Source organism: Telmatherina bonti, assembly GCF_933228915.1.
Source record: "Telmatherina bonti genome assembly, chromosome: 3".
Taxonomy (NCBI): domain Eukaryota; kingdom Metazoa; phylum Chordata; class Actinopteri; order Atheriniformes; family Telmatherinidae; genus Telmatherina; species Telmatherina bonti.
In genome coordinates this window covers 18,893,355-18,913,054 of record NC_136621.1, presented here as the reverse complement: position 1 = coordinate 18,913,054, position 19,700 = coordinate 18,893,355, and the positions used below count along the sequence as shown (strand labels likewise).

The 19,700-nt window shown below is 38.2% G+C and overlaps 3 protein-coding genes across 4 annotated transcripts; 2 read left to right on the top strand and 1 right to left on the bottom strand.

Annotated features, from left to right (window-relative positions):
* The first annotated feature begins 2,931 nt into the window (after positions 1-2,931).
* hmox2a (heme oxygenase 2a) lies at positions 2,932-6,310 on the top strand. Of its 2 annotated transcripts, XM_079238163.1 has the most exons (7): positions 2,932-2,978; positions 3,497-3,616; positions 3,740-3,857; positions 4,268-4,435; positions 4,825-5,148; positions 5,279-5,411; positions 5,764-6,310. In XM_079238163.1, exons 2-7 carry the CDS (start codon positions 3,525-3,527, stop codon positions 5,889-5,891), a joined length of 963 nt encoding a protein of 320 aa, XP_079094289.1. In that variant the 5' UTR covers positions 2,932-2,978; positions 3,497-3,524; the 3' UTR covers positions 5,892-6,310. The 2 variants fall into 2 exon arrangements, with proteins under 2 accessions (XP_079094289.1, XP_079094290.1); XM_079238164.1 differs by lacking the exons at positions 3,497-3,616; positions 3,740-3,857 and having other exon boundaries at positions 2,941-2,978.
* Positions 6,311-10,939: 4,629 nt separating this feature from the next.
* tmem186 (transmembrane protein 186) lies at positions 10,940-12,330 on the bottom strand (the record flags this gene model as incomplete). The annotated part of the gene is made up of 2 exons (XM_079264841.1): positions 12,271-12,330; positions 10,940-11,605 (listed from the first exon to the last, which is right to left on the bottom strand). The coding sequence occupies exons 1-2, from the start codon at positions 12,271-12,273 to the stop codon at positions 10,940-10,942; spliced, it is 669 nt and encodes a 222-aa protein (XP_079120967.1). The 5' UTR covers positions 12,274-12,330.
* A 505-nt stretch (positions 12,331-12,835) lies between these two features.
* Positions 12,836-17,802, top strand: gde1 (glycerophosphodiester phosphodiesterase 1; the record flags this gene model as incomplete). The annotated part of the gene is made up of 6 exons (XM_079265148.1): positions 12,836-13,105; positions 13,263-13,438; positions 14,173-14,278; positions 14,686-14,778; positions 16,630-16,841; positions 17,089-17,802. 6 exons carry the CDS (start codon positions 12,836-12,838, stop codon positions 17,234-17,236), a joined length of 1,005 nt encoding a protein of 334 aa, XP_079121274.1. The 3' UTR covers positions 17,237-17,802.
* Positions 17,803-19,700: the final 1,898 nt, after the last annotated feature.

The following is a 19,700-nucleotide window of genomic DNA, read 5'->3' as shown; positions in this document are numbered from 1 at the left end:
TGAAACCCACCAAAGAAGCAAAGCTTTTCCCTCTCTGTGACTGTAAATCAGAAAAGTACAGCCAGTAGCTGCCAGGCATTTGTTCCTTCCCTCAGGATGTAAGAAACAACTCTACTGGGATCTATTAGATTAAGTACATTTATTTATGTCTGGCGATATATAAATATCAAACTTTATTTCTGATACGTTACATACAATTTTTTGCAACATCTGTTCACAAACATGTGAGTGCAAAATAAATGAGTCATGATGTGCAGAGAGACTGATGTCCTCCTCAGCAGAAGTTGCTTAACAGGGATAACAGACTTTCATTTAAGGAGTATTTTGAATACACACAAGTTAGACATAAAATATAAGTAAAACATTATTGTCTTTGCACTACAGTGAGGCTAAAGTTGTGAAATGAAAAAAAAATGTTTGGCTCACGGACTACAAGCAACAAGAAATGTCCAGCCGGTTTTTCCATTCAATAAAATAGTACATGTAGAATTTGCTGGATTGTTACTGTATCTCCCAATAAAACTGCTCATTTTTAGCTATATATTCAACTTGGATTAATCAAAACATGAACAATGTTTTCCTTTTTGTTGTACAGTTGTACAGCTGTACACAAAAATGTTTGTTAAGCTTCTTTTTGTTAGTGTCAAGTAGATAAGTCTTTGATACTTTAATTTGGGTTTCAATTGAAAAACAAGCTTCCTCAAGAGCACAATAGTTTATGTGCACTCTTGAGGTAGTTTGAGGACAACTTTATTTACCATAGGGGGGATAATTAAAATACTGAGACTACGCTGCAGTTTCTGACAAGAAATTTATATGACAGGCTAGTCTGACATTAAAATTATTCCTAAACAAGCGTTTGTCAGTTTTTATTTTGTGAATGCCCACTGAGGGTTGCACAGCGTTACTGTGGCTGTCTCAGCAATAAAGTTTGAAACACTTTTGAGGCCTTTCTTTGGGGAGTTGGCGTGTTTTTGAAATGCAGTGGATTCTCTCCAAGTACTCCATCTTCCACAGTGCTGACCACCATACCACCATGCAGCCTCCTTTAAACCAGTCAATGAAAACATGTCTGATTCACCACGTTTTATGTTTTCAAAACGCTGCTTCAGATTTGTTTCAAGTGAAAAGGAACAATAATAGAGAGATGTATTGTTTATTTAATGTCCAACCATTGAGGAAAAAAAGCAATGCAGATTGAAGATTGATTGGCTACTACCAAGCAGTAGAGCATAGTCCACTATAACTGATAATAAAATAATTTTATATAAAGAGTCCACACTGCTGCTGGTGTCCTCAAGTAGTCTGACCCAAGCCCAAAGGCATCCTACTCTGATTAATTTAGCCAGAATCGTTTCATGATTAAAAATAAGAGGAAATCCCTCACAGCAAGGAAGGTTTCCTCTCTGGATAATTAAAATAAAAATACTCTGCAAAAACAAACTGGAATGTGGTAAACAATACAAGAGAACAAACTACCCATCATACACGCGTGATTAACAGAATTTGGCATTGCTAGACAGTTGATCACAACAGCATCAAGAACCCCGGGGAGCAGTGGCCTTAGCTGAACACTCACAGGGAGTGATTCAATGTCCAGGTTGTACTGTGAAAAATAGCCTTCTGGCAATGTGGCATGCCTAAGAGTATTACACATTCGTTCTAAAAGTTGTTTACACCTTCCTATATATTGTTAATGAGTAATGAATCAGAGAAAAGCAGCCAAAATATTCATAAACACAGGAAGTTATATTGAATATAAAGGCAAAATCATTCATGCAGCGAAGGAGCCGAGGTCAATGTAATATTGTTGATCACAGGAAGCTCGTTCCAGCTATTAACAATGACAGAAACAAACAAAGGTGTGACGCTCAGAGCTTGAGGTTTCGAAGAAGGACAGCAACAAGAAGAAGTGGGATTTTCCTCCAGTTGAGCAGAGCTCTCTGAGCCTCAAGACATGAAAGAAACACTTGGAGCTGCCAGAATCCCTTTAAATACTTTAGCAGAGGAAAAAGGTTCCTTTGTTTCTGTTCTCAAGTGTTCTTCAGGGACCCCATAGGTGAACTGTTTTTTTTTTTTTTTTTTTATCCAGGGTGTGACTATAGTTACACAAAAACAGTCTCTAACAGGGGGATGTTTAAGGCTGAATACATGTGTAGATTAGCAGTACGGTGATGTAAACAGAGGGATACATGCACAAAAAATATGACAGTGACATGTAAACCATACATTTCCTGTGTATTGTCAGTTGTTTTCAGAGCTAGACTTGCGTTTATTTGTTTGCATCTGTGCCATTGTAATGAAGAGGCACAGTTATGGTAGCTTACTGGAGGTGAAAGGTCAATTGCTGCTGTCTTACAAATTTACAAAAGACAAATATTGATTAAATATATCTGACTGAATGTTATGCCCTACAACAATAAAAATTCTTATTTTTTTATTGTTGTAGGGCATAACATTCAGTCAGATATGTTTAATCAATATTTGTCTTTTTGTAAATTTGTAAGACAGCAGTTATTGATATTAATAGCTTATTTATTAAATGGGAAAGTTAATTGCGCTGTCTCTCCACATTGTTACTGGTCAAACTGAGCGTGTGGGGATGCCATCCAAGGTGTCTAGTGACACCTGGTGGTCAAAATGATAAACTACAACATATAACCAAGTTTACGTCTCCTTATAATATAATAAACACCAGGAAGTGAATAAAAGCCACATCAATTCTACACCAGTCAGTCTGAAGAATTTACAATGTTTAAGCCTCCTGGTGATCAAAAGGGAAAGGGGGGGGGGGGGGGGGGGGGGGGGACTCGTTTCAATAATGAGACATATGATTGGTTCACAGCTTGAGCTTTAACCAATCATGTTACACGTCGTCTTAGCGTCTTATTTGATTGGTCCTTTGTGATGGAGCCCCTCCCGCTTTACGTGGTGCTCAGCTGTTTTGGGACATGCTATGCAGGCAACGGTTTAAAGAGGTAAACAAACCTTTTTTTCTTTGTCATTTGCCCCAAAATTGTGAAGAAAAGAGTTCATAACTTACTGCATGTACAGAGACAAAGACAGAAAATTTAAAGGGTCATCATAGTAACGCAACTGTAACTATATTCGCTACTTATATTAGGGATGACGCGCAGTGTCAGTTTTGTAATTGTCCCCTCAAATGTCAACGCGGTTTTCTCTGCAGTATTTTGCTAAATATATGCAATATAGATATCTTGTTAGTGCATTGTTGTAACTTAACATTATATTTGTTCGTGTCAATAATACCGGCTCATAATTATGTTCTATTTATGCATTTATTAAAAATTAAATATTTGTAGCCCAGTAAAGACACTTGTGATTAAAAAATAAAAAATTAAAATTAAAAAAAACATGCGCGTCCCACAAATATGTAGTATAATATATGTGACAATGAAGAAGTCATAGTCATATATTACTTATTTCATATTGCACTTAAATAATGAGCCTTTATTTATGTTTTCCACCCTTAAAGGTGAAAGCACTGTTAGACAACCAGGAAGATGGAAACCAAAGTGATGTCAGAGTCCAAATCAAATGGTGTGAACAAAGGAGGGGCTAGGATTATTGTGGACAATGATGATGAAGATCTGAGGTATAAAAAAAGTTATGATTCGTGGATTTTTCAGAGATCAGCGTACTGTCACAATGATTTACATTGTTAACGTCTGCTCCCCTCACCTTCCCTTTCTGTTGTTGTTGTTTTGGCTCTACCAAGTCCAAGTGACATTTCCGAAATGTTAGCTGAGGGCACCAAAGAGTCTCATGACAAAGCAGAAAACTGCCAGTTCGTCAAAGATTTCCTCAGAGGACGCATCAAGAGGGAGTTATTTAAGGTTGTATTCCAAAGGATTTTTCACCTCTGTCACACATACTAATTACAATGTACTATGAGACGATAAGGGAAAAGATGGCTCTCATCACTCTTGATCCATCTGTAATTTTATTTGTGTTGAAAGCCATTTGGTTTTGCCATATAGTAGACATCCCACTATCCACTGTTCCTACTGAAATTCATTCAGTATCCTAATTGCTTAGTCCGATGAAGGGTTGTGGGGAAGCTGGAGCCTATCCCAGCAGTCTCTGGGCGAGAGGCAGGGTACACCCTGAACAGCTCGCCAGTCCATCACTAATAACTTTTATTAGTTTATGTACATGACAACCAGCATCATTAAATGATCTAAATTAGCTGTGAATGACATCTATGTCTGACTTTAATTTTTTCTCCCTCTTCATATGTTTTCAGAGAGGCACAGCAGCTCTTTACTTTGTCTACTCAGCCATGGAGGAGGAGATTGAGAAGAATAAAGACCATCCTCACATTGCTCCAATCTATTTCCCTGCTGAGCTGCACCGGCGTGAGGCCCTTGCCCGGGACCTGGAATACTTTTATGGAGAGGACTGGGAGAGCCAGGTTAGTAGTAAATATAAGGATGTTCAGGCAACAAGGGGAAACTTAAGATAAGTGGGATTTTCTAGAGCAAGAGGGTCAAGCTTTGGTCCTCAAAGGCCAAAAATCCTACAGATTTTTTATGTGTCCCTGCTCCAACACACCTGATTGTAATTTATTAATCTTTGTGTTGAACTTCATAGGCTGTTGCATCTATTTAATTACAGTCAGGTGTGTTGGAACAGTGATTGAACGGATTGTGGCCCTTGAAGACTGACTTTGGACCCCCTGTTCTGCTCTGGAGCCTTATTTGTTGCTTGCCTCTTACAGGTCCACCAACAGAATTATCTTTTTTATTTAAAGTTGTGACAAGTGGAAATCCTGCTAATATTCATAGCTTTGCTCTCTCACAGATCAGCCTCTCAGAAGGCACCAAGCCTTATGTGGACCGCATCCACGAAGTTGGGGAGAAGGACCCGGTTTTGTTGGTGGCCCACTCCTACACCCGCTACATGGGTGATCTCTCAGGTGGACAGATCCTCAAGAAAGTGGCCCAGAGGGCTCTCAAGCTTCCCTCAACAGGAGAAGGTTTGAACTTCTATCAGTTTGAGGGCATCCACAGTCACAAGGGCTTCAAGCAACTTTACCGAAGTAGGATGAACGAGCTTGAGATGGACATGGAGACAAAAGCAAAGATTGTGGATGAGTCCAATCGGGCCTTTGGCTTCAACATGATGGTAGGTGAACAAGAGCGTATCTGAACACAAAAAGGATCATAAAAAGAAAACAAATGAACAACATTAAGAGTTTGTTTTTAGTGAGGATCATCAAGGTTTGACAGAAATTTCTTTTGTATTCTGCAATCAGGTGTTTTCGGAACTGGAGGAAATTGGAAAGACTATCAAAGAGGAATTCCAAGATGTAGGATTAGGACACAGTCATGCAGAGATCATGCAGGGAGGGGATATCAACAAGTGTCCTTACTATGCAGCTAAAATGGGTAAGATCTTTTCTGCTGTTGATATGCACACATTCACAAAAACTTTGTTGCAACAAAAAGATTTTTTTTAAAAATGGTATTAGATATGGAACACACTAGGACAGCAGATCCACAAAAACCAGTTCTACATAATATTTATTACCTACATTTAGTTGATGAACTGGTGATTTTATTCTACAATTAGAAATTCTCCCAAATGGTTAATTATGACTAACAGAAAGTGTGTTTCTACCAGTGTGGAAGTCTGTAATTTGAAGTTTATTTGGAGCAGTAACCAATATAAATAAATAAACAGAACTGCATAGGTTGCATACCTCTATCTCAGATTGTTCCATTATCTTTCTCTGCACAGCTGCAAGTGGGAATCCCACCTATGTACTCCAGCTAGCCATGATGCTTCTCAAACATCCACCTTGCCAGGTGGCCCTGGCTGCCTGGGTGGCCATGCTTGCTGGATTTACTGCCTGGTACCTTCTGTGAGCTCTGACAGACTTCATCTGCTAACTGTTTTTGGTGAGCAAAAAATGTGGATAGTGACTTTGCATATTGACGAATTTTATCTTAGTCATTTTGACTATTACCGCCCAGAAGTGTCAAATAGGAAGCAGAGCCCAGCATTTTGCACACTCCCTTTGTTTAAGTATTTATTAATTGCACTTTGTGGAAAATATTGCACATGAAACCAAATTCATAATGCATGCACTATGGTGTAATTAGAGGGCATACATTTTAGAGACGCTTCACCATGCAGGAAACTGAAATGTCTACACTTTCACAATGTGATCAGAGTATTAAAACTTGAATGTAATAAATACAAACTCAACAAAATAAGTGAAATGCAGCAGACATGTTGCAGTTTAAATATGCATTGTACAAACGGTTGGAAAATTTGTCTGTCAATAAAAATGGTTCAATCTTACTGTGTATCATAATAGTTTTGCCCTAACTTACATCAAGTTCAAATTGCAGGCAATATAGAGTCAGAAAATGTGGCTGGGGAGAGGAAAATCTGGGCTTCCCTGCTTAGGCTGCTGCCGCGACCCGACCCTGGATGGGTGGTAGAAAATGGATGGAAAATGGATGGATGGATGATTGAGACACACACACACACACACACACACACACACACACAATATGTCCATGCTACAGTGATATAATATCATAAAAGTAAGACATTTAAGTAGAAGGATGCACTACTGATTTCCTCATCTCAAAAAATTCATTCAACACAAAAGGTAACAACAATGGTAGTTACACCACAATAAAAAATTTGAACGTCTCAATATCTGGTCATGTGCCCTTGAGCATCAATTACAGCTTGACAACGACGTCTCATGCTGTTCACAAGGCAACTTATTGCCTGCTGAGGCATGGCATCCCACTCTTCTTGAAGGGCAGCCCTCAGGTCATTGAGGTTCTGGGGTGCAGGGTCTCGAGCCTCTACACGACGGCTCAGCTGATCCCACAGGTTTTCAATGGGATTCAGGTCTGGAGAGAGTGCAGGCCATTCCATTTGAGGTAGACCAGTCTCCAACAGCCGTTCCCTGATGATGCGGCCTCGATGAGCAGGAGCATTGTCGTCCATGAAGATGAAATTAGGCCTGTGCTGTTCATGTAGGGGCACAATCACTGGATTAATGATGTTATTCAGGTAGTATGGGCTTGTCACTGTACCATTCACAAAGTGTAGGGCAGTTCTGTACCAAGTGGACACCCCTGCCCACACTGTAACACCGCCACCACCAAAAGCTCGCCTGGTGACAACAGTGGCTGATGCATAGCGCTCTCCCTGACGTCTCCAACATCGTTGCCGGCCATCATTTCTGCTCAGTGTGAATCGACTTTCATCAGAGAACAGCACTGAGGCCCACTGGTTCCTCGTCCAGCGTAAATGCTCCCTGGCCCATGCAAGACGATGATGCCTGTGCCTGGTGGTGTGGTCAGGTACCCGTGCAGGTCGTCTAGCACGCAGACCACACTGATGGAAACGGTTTCGGATGGTCTGACGTGACACTTGGGTGCCTCTCACCTCTCTTAAACGTGCCTGGAGTTGAGTGGCATTCATCATCCGCTTTCTCAGGGCAGTGTTCACAATGTAGCGGTCATCAGCATGGGATGTGGCCAAAGGACGTCCACTTCTAGGCCTTTCTGTGACTCTTCCAGTCTCTCCATATCTCTGTTGCAACCTGCTATATACATATATATATGTATATATATATATATATATATATATATATATATATATACATATATATATATATATATATATATATATATACATATATATATATACATATATATATATATATATATATATACATATATATATATATATGTATATATATATATATATATATATATATATATATATATATATATATATATATATATATATATATATATATATATATATACATATATATATATATATATATATACATATATATATATATATGTATATATATATATATATATATATATACATATATATATATATATGTATATATATATATATATATATATATATATATGTATATATATATATATATGTATATATATATATATATATGTATATATATATATATATATATATATATATATATATATATATATATATATATATATATACATATATATATGAACATATACAGTAACTGTATAAAATCCAGGAAAGTTTTAGCTGACAGATCTCAGGATGTGGTTTTAAAATAAAGAGCAGAAGGAAGCTTAAGTCTCTGTCTAAAAGAACAAATCTGTAGAAATGAAGGAGAAGGGCAGATGAATCCAAAGTTTGCAGCTTTGACAAGACTAAATGAGATTGGATTAGTCTATAATTAATTAGACTTGTGATGGACTTGTTTACTTTCTCTTTATGATGCCCTGCAATGACGTTTGTTGTGAAGCTGGGATCCAAAAATAGCCCAAATTCTATTTGGACTGTAGAGCAGCCCAAGTTATTTGTAGAAAGAAGAACAACACAAGTTGAAATCACGAGTATCAAGTTATTACAGTCATGCATTTACCACAAGCATTTTATGTTGCCCTGGCAACATAATACTACATGAGTATTTTTTTAAACGGAATGGTTTTTTTTAAAACCACATCCCTGTTTGGCTGTCATGGAAACCATCTGTGCATCTTCCAAATCTTTGGTACCCTAATCTGTTTGAATGCACCCAGAAACCCACAGAGTCATGCTGGAAATTAATCACATGTAAATGGTAAGAAAATTTGAATTAAAATACTGACTGAAAAGTCACAAACTGTTTCTTGTTTTCTCCTCTCCTGAATACAGTTCAAGGAGTTATTTAAAACACAAACCAAAAAGGTCTAATCTCATCAGTTATTGAAAAGTTTATTAATTTAGCTTTTTAAAATGTATTTCAAGGTATTTAGCAATTGGCAAAAAATATTAACACTCTGTCGTTTGGTACGTTTATTTCTTTATCTATGTTTCTAAGAATGTAGTTAGATCATTGCTGCTATTGTTGCATTTTGGAGATTTCTTACTTAGCTGATTCTTTAGATCCAATTCAAAGATGGCTGAAGAGACGAGTCAGAGCAGCAGCAAGATGAGTCCTGGAGCAGAGATAAGTAACTCAAACATGTTATAGACATATACATTTAAAACATAAACAGATTTGCACTTATCGGGCAGTAGGACTAATGTATGAACTCCTTCAAAGAAACAGTTGGTAAACCCTCTGATCAAACACATAAAAAGGTTTTGGGAACTGTTATACTTCAACTACCTTCATTAAAACTGAAAGCCATTGTTTTATGAATATTAGTGATAAATTCCACTAATTTGCTAATAGATTCAGCAGTATTAAACTTCTTTGGTTGCGAGAGAACACTACATCGAATGAAACTGAGAAAGAAAGCAAACGTGTCTGCAACCATAGCAACGTGGACTATACTGTAGATGGATGAAGTTATTATATGGCAGTGTTTTAAAGTAATAATTGATGCCACTGACTCCAGTTAAATTCGATGAACTGGGAAAACTTATTTAACTAAACAATGTTTACTCTTGCACACGCTCCTCTGGCGGATGGAACAGGAATTTATCAGGTTAGCAAGTCTAATATAAAGAAAAGGGTTAAGCTAAAGACAAAAGTGTTTTTGTGTTAAGGATATGCTGTTCACTGCCTGTCCATCTTTTTGTGTTTCACAGAATGTGACCTTCCAAAACCTGAAAAAACACACAGTTCTTACCAAAAGATGATTCTGGTTTTATATGTTAACATAAAACTTACAAAACTCAGATATGTCTCTAATAGTCAAAGACACTGTTCTTATTTTTCCTCTCATAGATGTCCACTACTTCCACCTGCTAACGCAAGTCAGTCAATGGAAACACGTCACACGGGCTTTTTGCAGATTTTCTAAAGACCACTTCAGATTTGAATCGAATGGAAACATAGCTCCTGAGTCTTAACATAAAAAGTCCACATTGTTTTGATTAATCTGAAGCTGTTCTCTACAGCAGAATCTTTTTTTCCCTGCCTATTTTATATGATACTTACATATGTTATCACAATATTAGTCTTTGGATGCATTTTTGCATGGATGGCTTGTCTTCAGCAGGCTTCAGAGCAGGAACATACATAACATTGAGGGATCTCAAGGTGTTCCCTGGCCAGTTGAGAGATATACTCTCTCCAGCGTGTCCTGTATTAATTATACCTACTCAAACCTCTTCGGCTCTTGCTTGTTGTCTCACAATAGCTTATATAAACTACTTCTACTCTGAATCAGTAAGTTATGAGTGAAGTCTTTCTTCACTGCTTAAATACCTTTTTGTTCTGCCTTGACAAATGTACATTAAGTAAATAAATACAGGTAATATGGCTTCAAGCTTGGTGGCAGTGAAAAGTATTTCAATCTTCATCAGGTTCATTGTCTGAAATGACTGCGCTTGTGGAAATGCGGTTTTAAAGCCTGCCAGGTGAGAACATTAGGCAATCACCACTTTTCACATTAGTTTTTATAGTCTCACATTCGTTATGTGATCCCTAAATTTAAACCCTCTCCAGCAGTGACAGTGTTACTTTTTTTTTTTCAACAAATTCCTCATAGACTTTAGTTTACATCTTCATATGACGAAGTTTGTCTCCCACTGTCTTTAAAATGTTTCGACTTTTTGCTAAGACTTCAGATTTGTTTTGCTCCTCAAACTAAAAGGTAATATGTTACTTTTACTTTGTTTTGTGCTTGCCTGGGAGCAAAACTGTAATCCCACAACTGCCCCAAAAATTCCTTAAAACAAGAAACAAACAAGAAAGAAAAAAAAAAAACAGTCATGACATTTTCTTTTGGACCACACATTCCCAGCTCACAGTACGTACAATATTTAATTCAAGAAATATATCTGCAACAATTTTCATACATACAATCTTAGTTTAATTATTGTTTTATTCACTAACAACCCTAACCCACATCTGTATCATTCTGCTGTGATTGAATTCAAACAGTCAAAAATATTAAATTCTTCCTTTTTTTGTTTTTTACTTGAGAACAATTAATCACTTTAAGTTCCCAAACACCTTCTCAAAACTTGGTTTGTCCACTACTCTTCCAAAGTAAGTAGAGAAATACAATGTCTCTGGAGTGCTAAATCTCTTAAGCTGAAGTATTGTCTCATTTCCCGAGTCCCCCGTGTCCCAGACAGTCATCACATCTGACACAGGCATGTAAATGTCGTGGCGTTTGCCCCAGAAAGTGAGGTGGGAAACTTTGAGTGTGGTCTGAGACGGATCCAGGTACATCATCCCTACAACTCTCCTAAAGAAGTGACTGGCAGTGTACAGCATGACGCCAGCAAACAGTGCAATTCCAGTAGTGTACCCAACGACAAAGAAGGAAGCACTTCCTTGAAAGTAGAGGACATAAACTGGGGGCAAGATGACCATAGTGATGGCAGTCTGGAGCAGTTTGAGCCTGGACACAGCTCTGAGGAGCTTAATGTGTGGCAGTGTGTAGATCATCGAGTACTTCAGTGTGGATAAGTCTGAATATCTGACCAGCGCTGTGAGTTTAGGTGTGATGGGTCCATGGCAACTCTGTTGGATTGATTTTCGACCTGGACACAGAGGCTGAAAACGGGGAGGTATCCGAGCTGTGAGCAGACACGATCCTCTGGTGCAGGACAGGATGTGGGAGGATGACCTGTGCAGCAGTGCTGACCTGATCTGTAGAAAAGCAACATCAGTTATAAACACACACTCCTTTATAGCCAAAATAACATAACCACACCAAATCAACAACAGGGATCATTTTCTAGATCAGTTACTCTCTGCAAGGCATCAATTAAACCTTGAAAAAGAAATGCATTTATTTATTACAACATAATCAGATGAATCTACGAATATACAAAGATTCTTCTGTCTACTCTACCATTTACTGCAGCAGCTAAACAAGCACTTAGAGACTGTTTCATGGCTGTTCAGTAAACTGTCTTTGCCTTTGCTTAGTTTCCAGACATTGTCATGCTGTAATGATGATGATGGGACACAGCCTCATAAGGTCCTTGCCTTAAGAAACACACCAGTGCTATCATATAATTTCATCCTTTTTCATCTCCTCTTAAAAAAAAAAAAAAAAAAAAAAAAAGTGGTTTTAATTACCAAAAACGTTTTACCCTTTTTTGCTCTAGCTCTGAGAAATTATGGTTTTAGTAAGTCATTTGACGACGTCAATGGGAAAGTATAACAATGCTGAACAAACCCCATGTAAACATGACATGTTTACTATAATACAGTACTAGCTAATAAAGACACCTTCACGTTTTTCTACTCATTATTTGCTTAGTTGTCAGTTAAAGATAAATAGTTTAATATTGGGGAAAGAGGCTCACCATGATAAACGACAAGATAAAAACAGAAAAACACACAACGACAGACCCAAGAGTGGACCTAAGCTTATGTGGGGCAGCTAACATCAAGCTAACATGTAGCAGTTCCATGACCCGGAAGTACTCAATGGCGACAATCTTTTTTATTATTTTTTTTTACGTTTTGTTGTTTGTTCCTTGTGGAAACCTTAACCGTGATCAATTTCGATAAATTTGCGAACGATTTCGTGAAACTTAATCTTAAGCTAAATTATTATGTAGGTATATTAATATGGTATGAATTTGACAAGGAAGAGCAAAGCGTCATATCCGGCACATATTGTTATTATCTGCACCGTCAAAACAAGGTTAAAGGTCTGGTAAGCATTTAGGCGCTTTCCTGGAATAAATGTTTTAGTAGCTCCTGTTGTAAATAAGCAGGGTCGAGCATGTGTAAGACAAGGCGTTTGGATACATTTATTTTTGCAGAATAACACATGTCATATTGACAAACGAAGGCGCCTTCCACATTAGGCGCTACTTTTCCTCTGCTTTCAAACACATTAGGGGGTCACGGAGGGGAGCAACAATGCTTCAGCTTGGGGATGAAGTTTCCCTCTACTCGCTTGTCTTCGTGGTGGTCCTGTTGGGGACTCGAAGCCCAATGTGGACAACCGTCCTCACGGCTTCCCTCTACCTCTTTTTAGCCATGTTCCGGTTCCCCCAGGTGGCTGCCAGTCGAGCCCGGCAGGTGCTGCACCCCGCTGCCCGCGTGGTGGGCACCGGCAAGGTGTCAGTGGTCGCTCATCGTGGCGGTGGGCACGATGCACCGGAAAACACTATAGCAGCCATTCAGGAGGTGAGAGAAAGCTGGAAAGATGTGCGGTAATAATAATGTTGTGTTAACAGAGAAAGAGAGAGAGATATGGAGATATCATCAAAACCAGGCTGAGCTTTTTTGTTTTGTTTTGTTTTTTGTTTTATTTCTTAAATAACCAACCATTTTTCTGCTGTAGGCCCATAAGAATGGAGCAACTGGTGTTGAGTTGGACCTGGAGTTCTCAGCAGATGGCATCCCAATACTGATGCATGATGACACTGTGGATCGAACCACCAGTGGGTCAGGACCACTCAGCCAGATGGCATTTTCAGAGCTTCGTAAACTGGATGCAGCTGCTAAACATCGACTCAGGTATGAAACAAGAGCAAAGCAAAGACCATGCATGCAGATCTCACAGATAAACACAGATAAATAAATCTGCATGTAGCACTTGTATTTGCAGACTAATTACAGTGTAATTACGGCTCAACATTTTTATCCCTTTTCTGCCACCTTGATAACATCTGGATTATATACTTTTAAAGAAAATCATACTTCTTTAAATATCCAATTATCAGTAAATTGGATAGAAAATTAAATGCCAGGGCAAGACACAATGGTGAAAAAGTAGCTGTGAAAGTGAAATTACATCATTTTATAATACTGTGTGTAAGTGCAGGTGCTGAAAATTCAGTAAATTCAATATTAGCTGTGAATTAACGTTACTGATGTGCACTTAAAGGAAATTGTTTGAGAGAGATGATTGTCATCATGGTTAACTCTCTTACCTGCCAATCAGAATCAGATAACAGGCTGTGTGCAGTCCTGTAATACTTGTTTATAGGCATGAGTGGGCTTTTATCAAAACTGTTAAAAAGGTGTTTATTCAAGGCAGAGCGACTGCAACCATAGAAAATTGAACCACATCTCTTTAAGTTAACATGCACCAGTTATTAACTTTGCTGTTATCACACAGGTGCCCTTATAATTTTATTATATTGTCAAAAGTTCAGCTGAGCCATGATCTCAGGGGCAGGGAAGGGACTGCATTCTTATTCGCCCAGAGAAGGACAGCTGTGATCCTTGCTTGTGTCTGTTGCCACTAGGGACAAGTTTGCTGGAGAGAAGATCCCAACTCTGGAGGAGGCAGTGGAGGAATGCATCAAACTGCAGCTCACTATCTACTTTGATGTCAAAGGTCACCCAGATGAGGTGCTGTCAACAAAACTAACAGTGTTAATGATCTCAAGTTTTTTTGTCTGTTTAATTGATCTGCTTTAAGGCAGAATGGCAAAAGGCATTGTGATGTTTGGACTGGAACATGAGGATCATATATTGCTTATACATTGTGATTACACAAAACAATCGCAGTAGGAATTATCCTGCACATTAAAATGCTGAGTGGCTGCATCTTCAGGACGTTTGTAGATGATTTAGAAAGGCAAAGTTGCTGCGCTGATTGTTGTTTTAGACACTGATGTTCCCGAATTGAGGCCCCGCAGCAATGTGTCTGTACATACACAGCTGTTAGGTACCGCTAAGTGGTTGGACTGGAATGCCACAAATACAAACATGAAGCCTGACGCATGCTGTGAACTGTGTTTGTCCTTCCCACCCAGGCAGCCGCAGCTCTTAAAGACATGTACAAGAAGCATCCAGAACTGTACAACAGCAGCATCGTCTGCTCCTTCGAACCCAAAGTCATCTACAGGGTAAGAGGGCTCTTAGAGTGTGCTCATTCTGAGTGTGTTCAGATGGGTTTGTTTTGCATAACAGTCAAATGAGTTTGTACCAATACAAGTTAACAACATTATTCCACATACTTTTGTCTTTTTTTTATACAACTAGAGGGAAATTACAGTTTACATGAAGATGGTGAGGAAACTTACTGCTCAGTAAAAACAATGCAATTAACAGTGATGTGTGTGTGTTAGTTTGGAACAGTGTGGAAATCCCATTTCTATTGTAAAGACTCTTATATTATGTTTTATTTAATTGCAGACAGTATGAAAAACGTTTTTATAAATATGATATATATAAAATTTAAATCCGTAATTTGCATTTCTGGCCTGCATCACGTTCCTAAAACAAAAATGTGCACAGCTGATCCTACGCTTCTTCCAGTGTTATTATTCTTTCCCACACTACTTTAAAGATCTTCTGCAATTTAGCAGCGAAGCTTTTAAGTTTTCCTTTTTTCTCATTATTACTGCAAATACACTTAAAATGTGCAACAGTACAAGGTTGCTGCATTTTTATTTTAAAAAAAAAAGAAGTCTTCACATGCTCTGTTGGGGGCAGGTGCGGACTGCAGGCGGGCTGGGCCTTCACCCTTCCAGTCTTTTTCCTGAGCCGTGCATGTGTAGTGCGGGCAGAATCAGGTCTTGTTGGAAAATGTAGTTTTGAAGGCAAAATATGTTGCACTGAAATCTTAATGAATTATGACTGATGTGTAAATGAGCTTTGCCAGGAGCACACATCCAGCCTCATAGCATAACTTTGGACTAATTATTGATAAAGGTCTGGATGGTCTGTGTCACACTTGGTTGTGGGCATATGGAATTGATTTTTATCTAAAACATGTTTTGAAGTGCTTATTGTTCTGACCACGGCTTATTTAAACTGTGATGATCCCATTTCTTCCAAGTCCAGACAAGCTAGTATGCTTCTGTTTGCGCAATATAGTTTTGAGGATGTTTTGTGATTTTGTGCATGTTTGTAATGCCTGACAAAGCTTTCCTCTAGTGATCTCTTACTTAATGTGATTATGATGCAGTGCTGCTCAAGGGGTCAGAGGTCATGTTGCAGGAACCCAGGTTGGGTTTGCAACCTTTTTAGAATTGAGATTCATGCTTTGATTACTTGATTAAGTTTTGCATTGCCAAAGAAAATATTTGCAAATCTCTTCCAGTCTTTTCGAAGGAGCATTGTTTTTAAACGGGTCTCACACAAATACTGATAAACTGGTGATCTGCTTGTCAGAGACTCACTCCATCATAGATGCTGGTTTTGTACCAATTCATGATCAGATCACTTGTGTTTACCTCATTAGTAATGCTAAATTACCGCTGTGTCCTCTGTGTTTATTATTTTCATTCTGTTGGAGATATGCACCTCCAACCTGAAATGCAAAACTAATCACTTTTTAACCAAATAAATGAAGTTGATGAGACTAAACCTAAAACACTTTGGGTTCATTCTGTCTGTAAAAAAAACTGAAAGTCCAAATCACTATGTTCACACACAGTCGAGAAGTCTTTGAAAATGAGTTATAAATACCACAGATTGTAACTATTTGCTCATATAATTACAGATTTACTGAACTGCCAGGGTTTAGTGCTTTTCCTTCTCTTTTCATTTCACTCTGTCTTTGTGGATCCTTTATGTTTGAATGCATGTTTTCTCCATTCAGACACAAGGTTCCGGCAGGAAATAGTTTGTCCAGTCTGAAAGATGAGAGCAAATTGGATTTGATCTGGTAACAAAGCAGCAGTTTCATACATCCCTGCTGTGTGTTACTGTTTGTAGCTGCTGGACAACAACACTTTGTTTTTGTATCCCAGATGAGACAGAGTGACCCTGAAGTGGTCACAGCATTGACCCACAGGCCGTGGAGCCTGAGTCGTTTTGGAGACGGTGCCCCACGTTTCTCATCGCCATGGAAACATCATTGGATGACACTAATGGACATCCTGCTGGACTGGGCGCACCATCACGTGTTGTGGAAGCTCTGTGGCATCTCAGCCTTCCTGATACAGAAGAACTTTGTGTCACCGTGAGTTTGCGCAACACATCATTTAAAACTGTGTGCAGAAAATTTCTCCTTTGAGCTCTAAAAGCACAAGATGTCTTCTAAAGACATCAAAATCTGGACTTTTATGTTTTGTTCAGTTTTACAAGAAGGTCTGAGATGTTCCCACTGCGTGAACTGGTTGTCAGATCATTCCATGTCTAAAGAACAGCTTGTTATCATGGTGTTCTCAGCAGGCAAACATTTTCTGTTTTCTGTGTGTTTTCTGCAGGGATTACGTGCAGTATTGGGCTCAGAGGGGGGTGGAAGTTGTTGCCTGGACCGTCAACACTAAAGTGGAGAAAGAATACTACCAGGAGCTTTTACACTCCAACTACATCACAGACAGTCTCGTGGAAGACTGCGAACCTCATTACTAAGAAATGCACAAATCCAGCAAATATGTTCACACATTCCCATTAGAAATAAAATTGATAAGTCAATGAAACTTTTCACTCAGTGGGAATAATCTGTGTGTGGCAGGAGGTAAGAGAGCAAATGTTACTTCATGAGACTCTTATCTCCTGGCACAGCTTCATTGCTGTCAGGGTGTGCTCTGCATGCATGTCTGCAGAGGCATTTACAACTTATCAGACTCATTTTCTTACTTTATAATAAATGACAAAGTAATAAGTTTTGCTTTCACATAAATGCGTAAAACAATGAGGAAGTCCAAAAAGTGCTTTGCATTTATAGACATATAAATAAAGTCTTAAACATAATCAATAAATGGTATTCGCCATGTATCAAGCGTACTGTATACAAATACTCAGGACTGTAATTGTTTTAGTTTTATGTTTTGCTTCGTTTTTTTTTATTTTACTTTAATTATGTCCAATTTATGTCTTTTAATGCCTAAAGATGATTTATAATAATGAAGCTGCATATAGGTGATTTTTAATAATTAAATACAGTGTACCTGCAGTGTATTTAGTTGCTGAAAAAAGGGGGGGAAAATAATAAAAACAAATATATATATGTGATATATGACAAAATGTTTATGGCAAATATTTGTATAGACAATTATAAAAGAAAAATACTCATGTTTTTTTTTATTTTCAATTTTCCACATTTGTGTCTTCATGATTTTATTAACTTTTTCATTTTCTAGCCTAGTATTTCTGTTACCTTGCTTAGGCAGAGAAGCAAATGCTGAACAGCTAAAAACAGAACTGTCTTTTAGCTGCTGAATTGTAATCTTTTCACAAAGAAGTGTGAATGGAGCAAAGGAACAGTAAAGGGTTAAGCAGCAAAAAAGTGGTAGTATATAAATTCAGAATGCGATTTGTATAAATCAGAAAGCAGATTTTCCTGTCGTGGAGAAGTTGGAGTGTAAATAACAGCGACAGTGTGTTGAGTAAGTGATCTGTGCCAGTGAACCAGTATGATATGAGGGCATTATAACTGGGACACCTGAATAGAATGCAGCTGTAATTAACTACATATATGGGTAAAAAAAGAAAGTGTAAAAGAATTGCTTGAATGCCTTTGATCTAAACATCAGCATCATTAGATGACAATCAGTTAAATGTATAATGAATGTTTGACTGTTTTTCTTGTGTTCTTTTTTTTTTTTTTTTGAGGGGGGTGGGGGGTTATGGTGGATGAATATGAATAAAATGTTGGATGTTTAATTTAAAAAAGTGTTTTTGGTGGATTTTGGGACAGGCAAAGTTTTGACTTGTTTTGTAGTGGAGCAATTATTTGAAGGAATACAAAGACATGCTTAAGACATTTGTGTTGACTTGAGCACAACATGACAAAGAAACATCTAAGTGGTTACTTGTGCTACAATATTGGACACACTCTAAGCACATACACTGAGCATGTCTTCAGCAGAGTCTTTATCTGGGGAAGTGGAAGGTGATAGCTGTACCTGCCAGAAGTTTTCCATCTTTGCCTTTTAGCTTGTGTCATCTAGGCCTAGACTGTTGATGATTAGTCTCTTGGCCTACAGACTCAGATGAGCAACCCAGATAGTACAAATTGAATGGGAGGCGTAGTATTGGATGTCATCCGGATAAGCCTGTCTGAGCTGCTACTTGTCCCGGCTGATCTTCAGCAGGTAAACACTGACTGGGTTCACACCTGAAGCCAACTGTGCTATAGACTTCAGAATCTCAGGTTTTATCACGGGATACAACTTGAAGTCCATGTGGAAAATAATGGATGATCAAAATCTGAGGATAAAAATAAAAATGTTTTATTCTTTTAACTGGTATTACATGAACCATTGTCATTAAACAAGCCAACAGAAAACAGAAAAATAAGCCTTAAATTTGAGTTTTCTAATGAATGGCTTCTTTTAAATAAAGTGGTTTAATGGGTGAAAGGTGAAAACTCCGTCAGAGGGGCGTTCGGTTACGTCACAGGGGGGCGGGTCGTTATTTAGCAGTCCGACCAGACGTAAACAGAAACAATGTGACCGGAAACGAAGGTGCGTCAACTTTCAAACTAAAAGGCCTGAATTCCCTCACGCACATGTTCAGCTTTGGTAAAGAGCTATTTATTTGATTCAAGTGTGTTAGAAAAGTGTTTCATCTAAAAGCTGCATGATCATAGATCTTGAGGAGCCGACCTGGATACACTTGTTTTTATATTCAGATCTCCGAAAACACACACATTTAAAGATGTAAAACGTTGTAGAAGATGAAAGAGTTGGATAAAGAAATAGATTTTTTTTTCTTCTTTCACTTAACCTTTGTTAAGTTTGCAAGTTGTCCCATGCTGGGTTCTTTCTAGGTTCTCCAATTTCTTTACGTAATAATAATAATAATAAACAAAAAAAAACTAATAAAGAGACCCCAAGGTAGACTGGTGGTGTTCAATGTATGTCCTACATTT

Excerpts from the sequence above, each read along its gene's own strand:
- hmox2a (XM_079238163.1), top strand. The coding sequence starts at position 3,525 with ATGGAAACCAAAGTGATGTCAGAGTCCAAATCAAATGGTGTGAACAAA. Across the intron at positions 3,617-3,739 it reads AATGATGATGAAGATCTGAG|TCCAAGTGACATTTCCGAAA; the intron begins GTATAAAAAAAG and ends GGCTCTACCAAG. Across the intron at positions 3,858-4,267 it reads TCAAGAGGGAGTTATTTAAG|AGAGGCACAGCAGCTCTTTA; the intron begins GTTGTATTCCAA and ends ATATGTTTTCAG.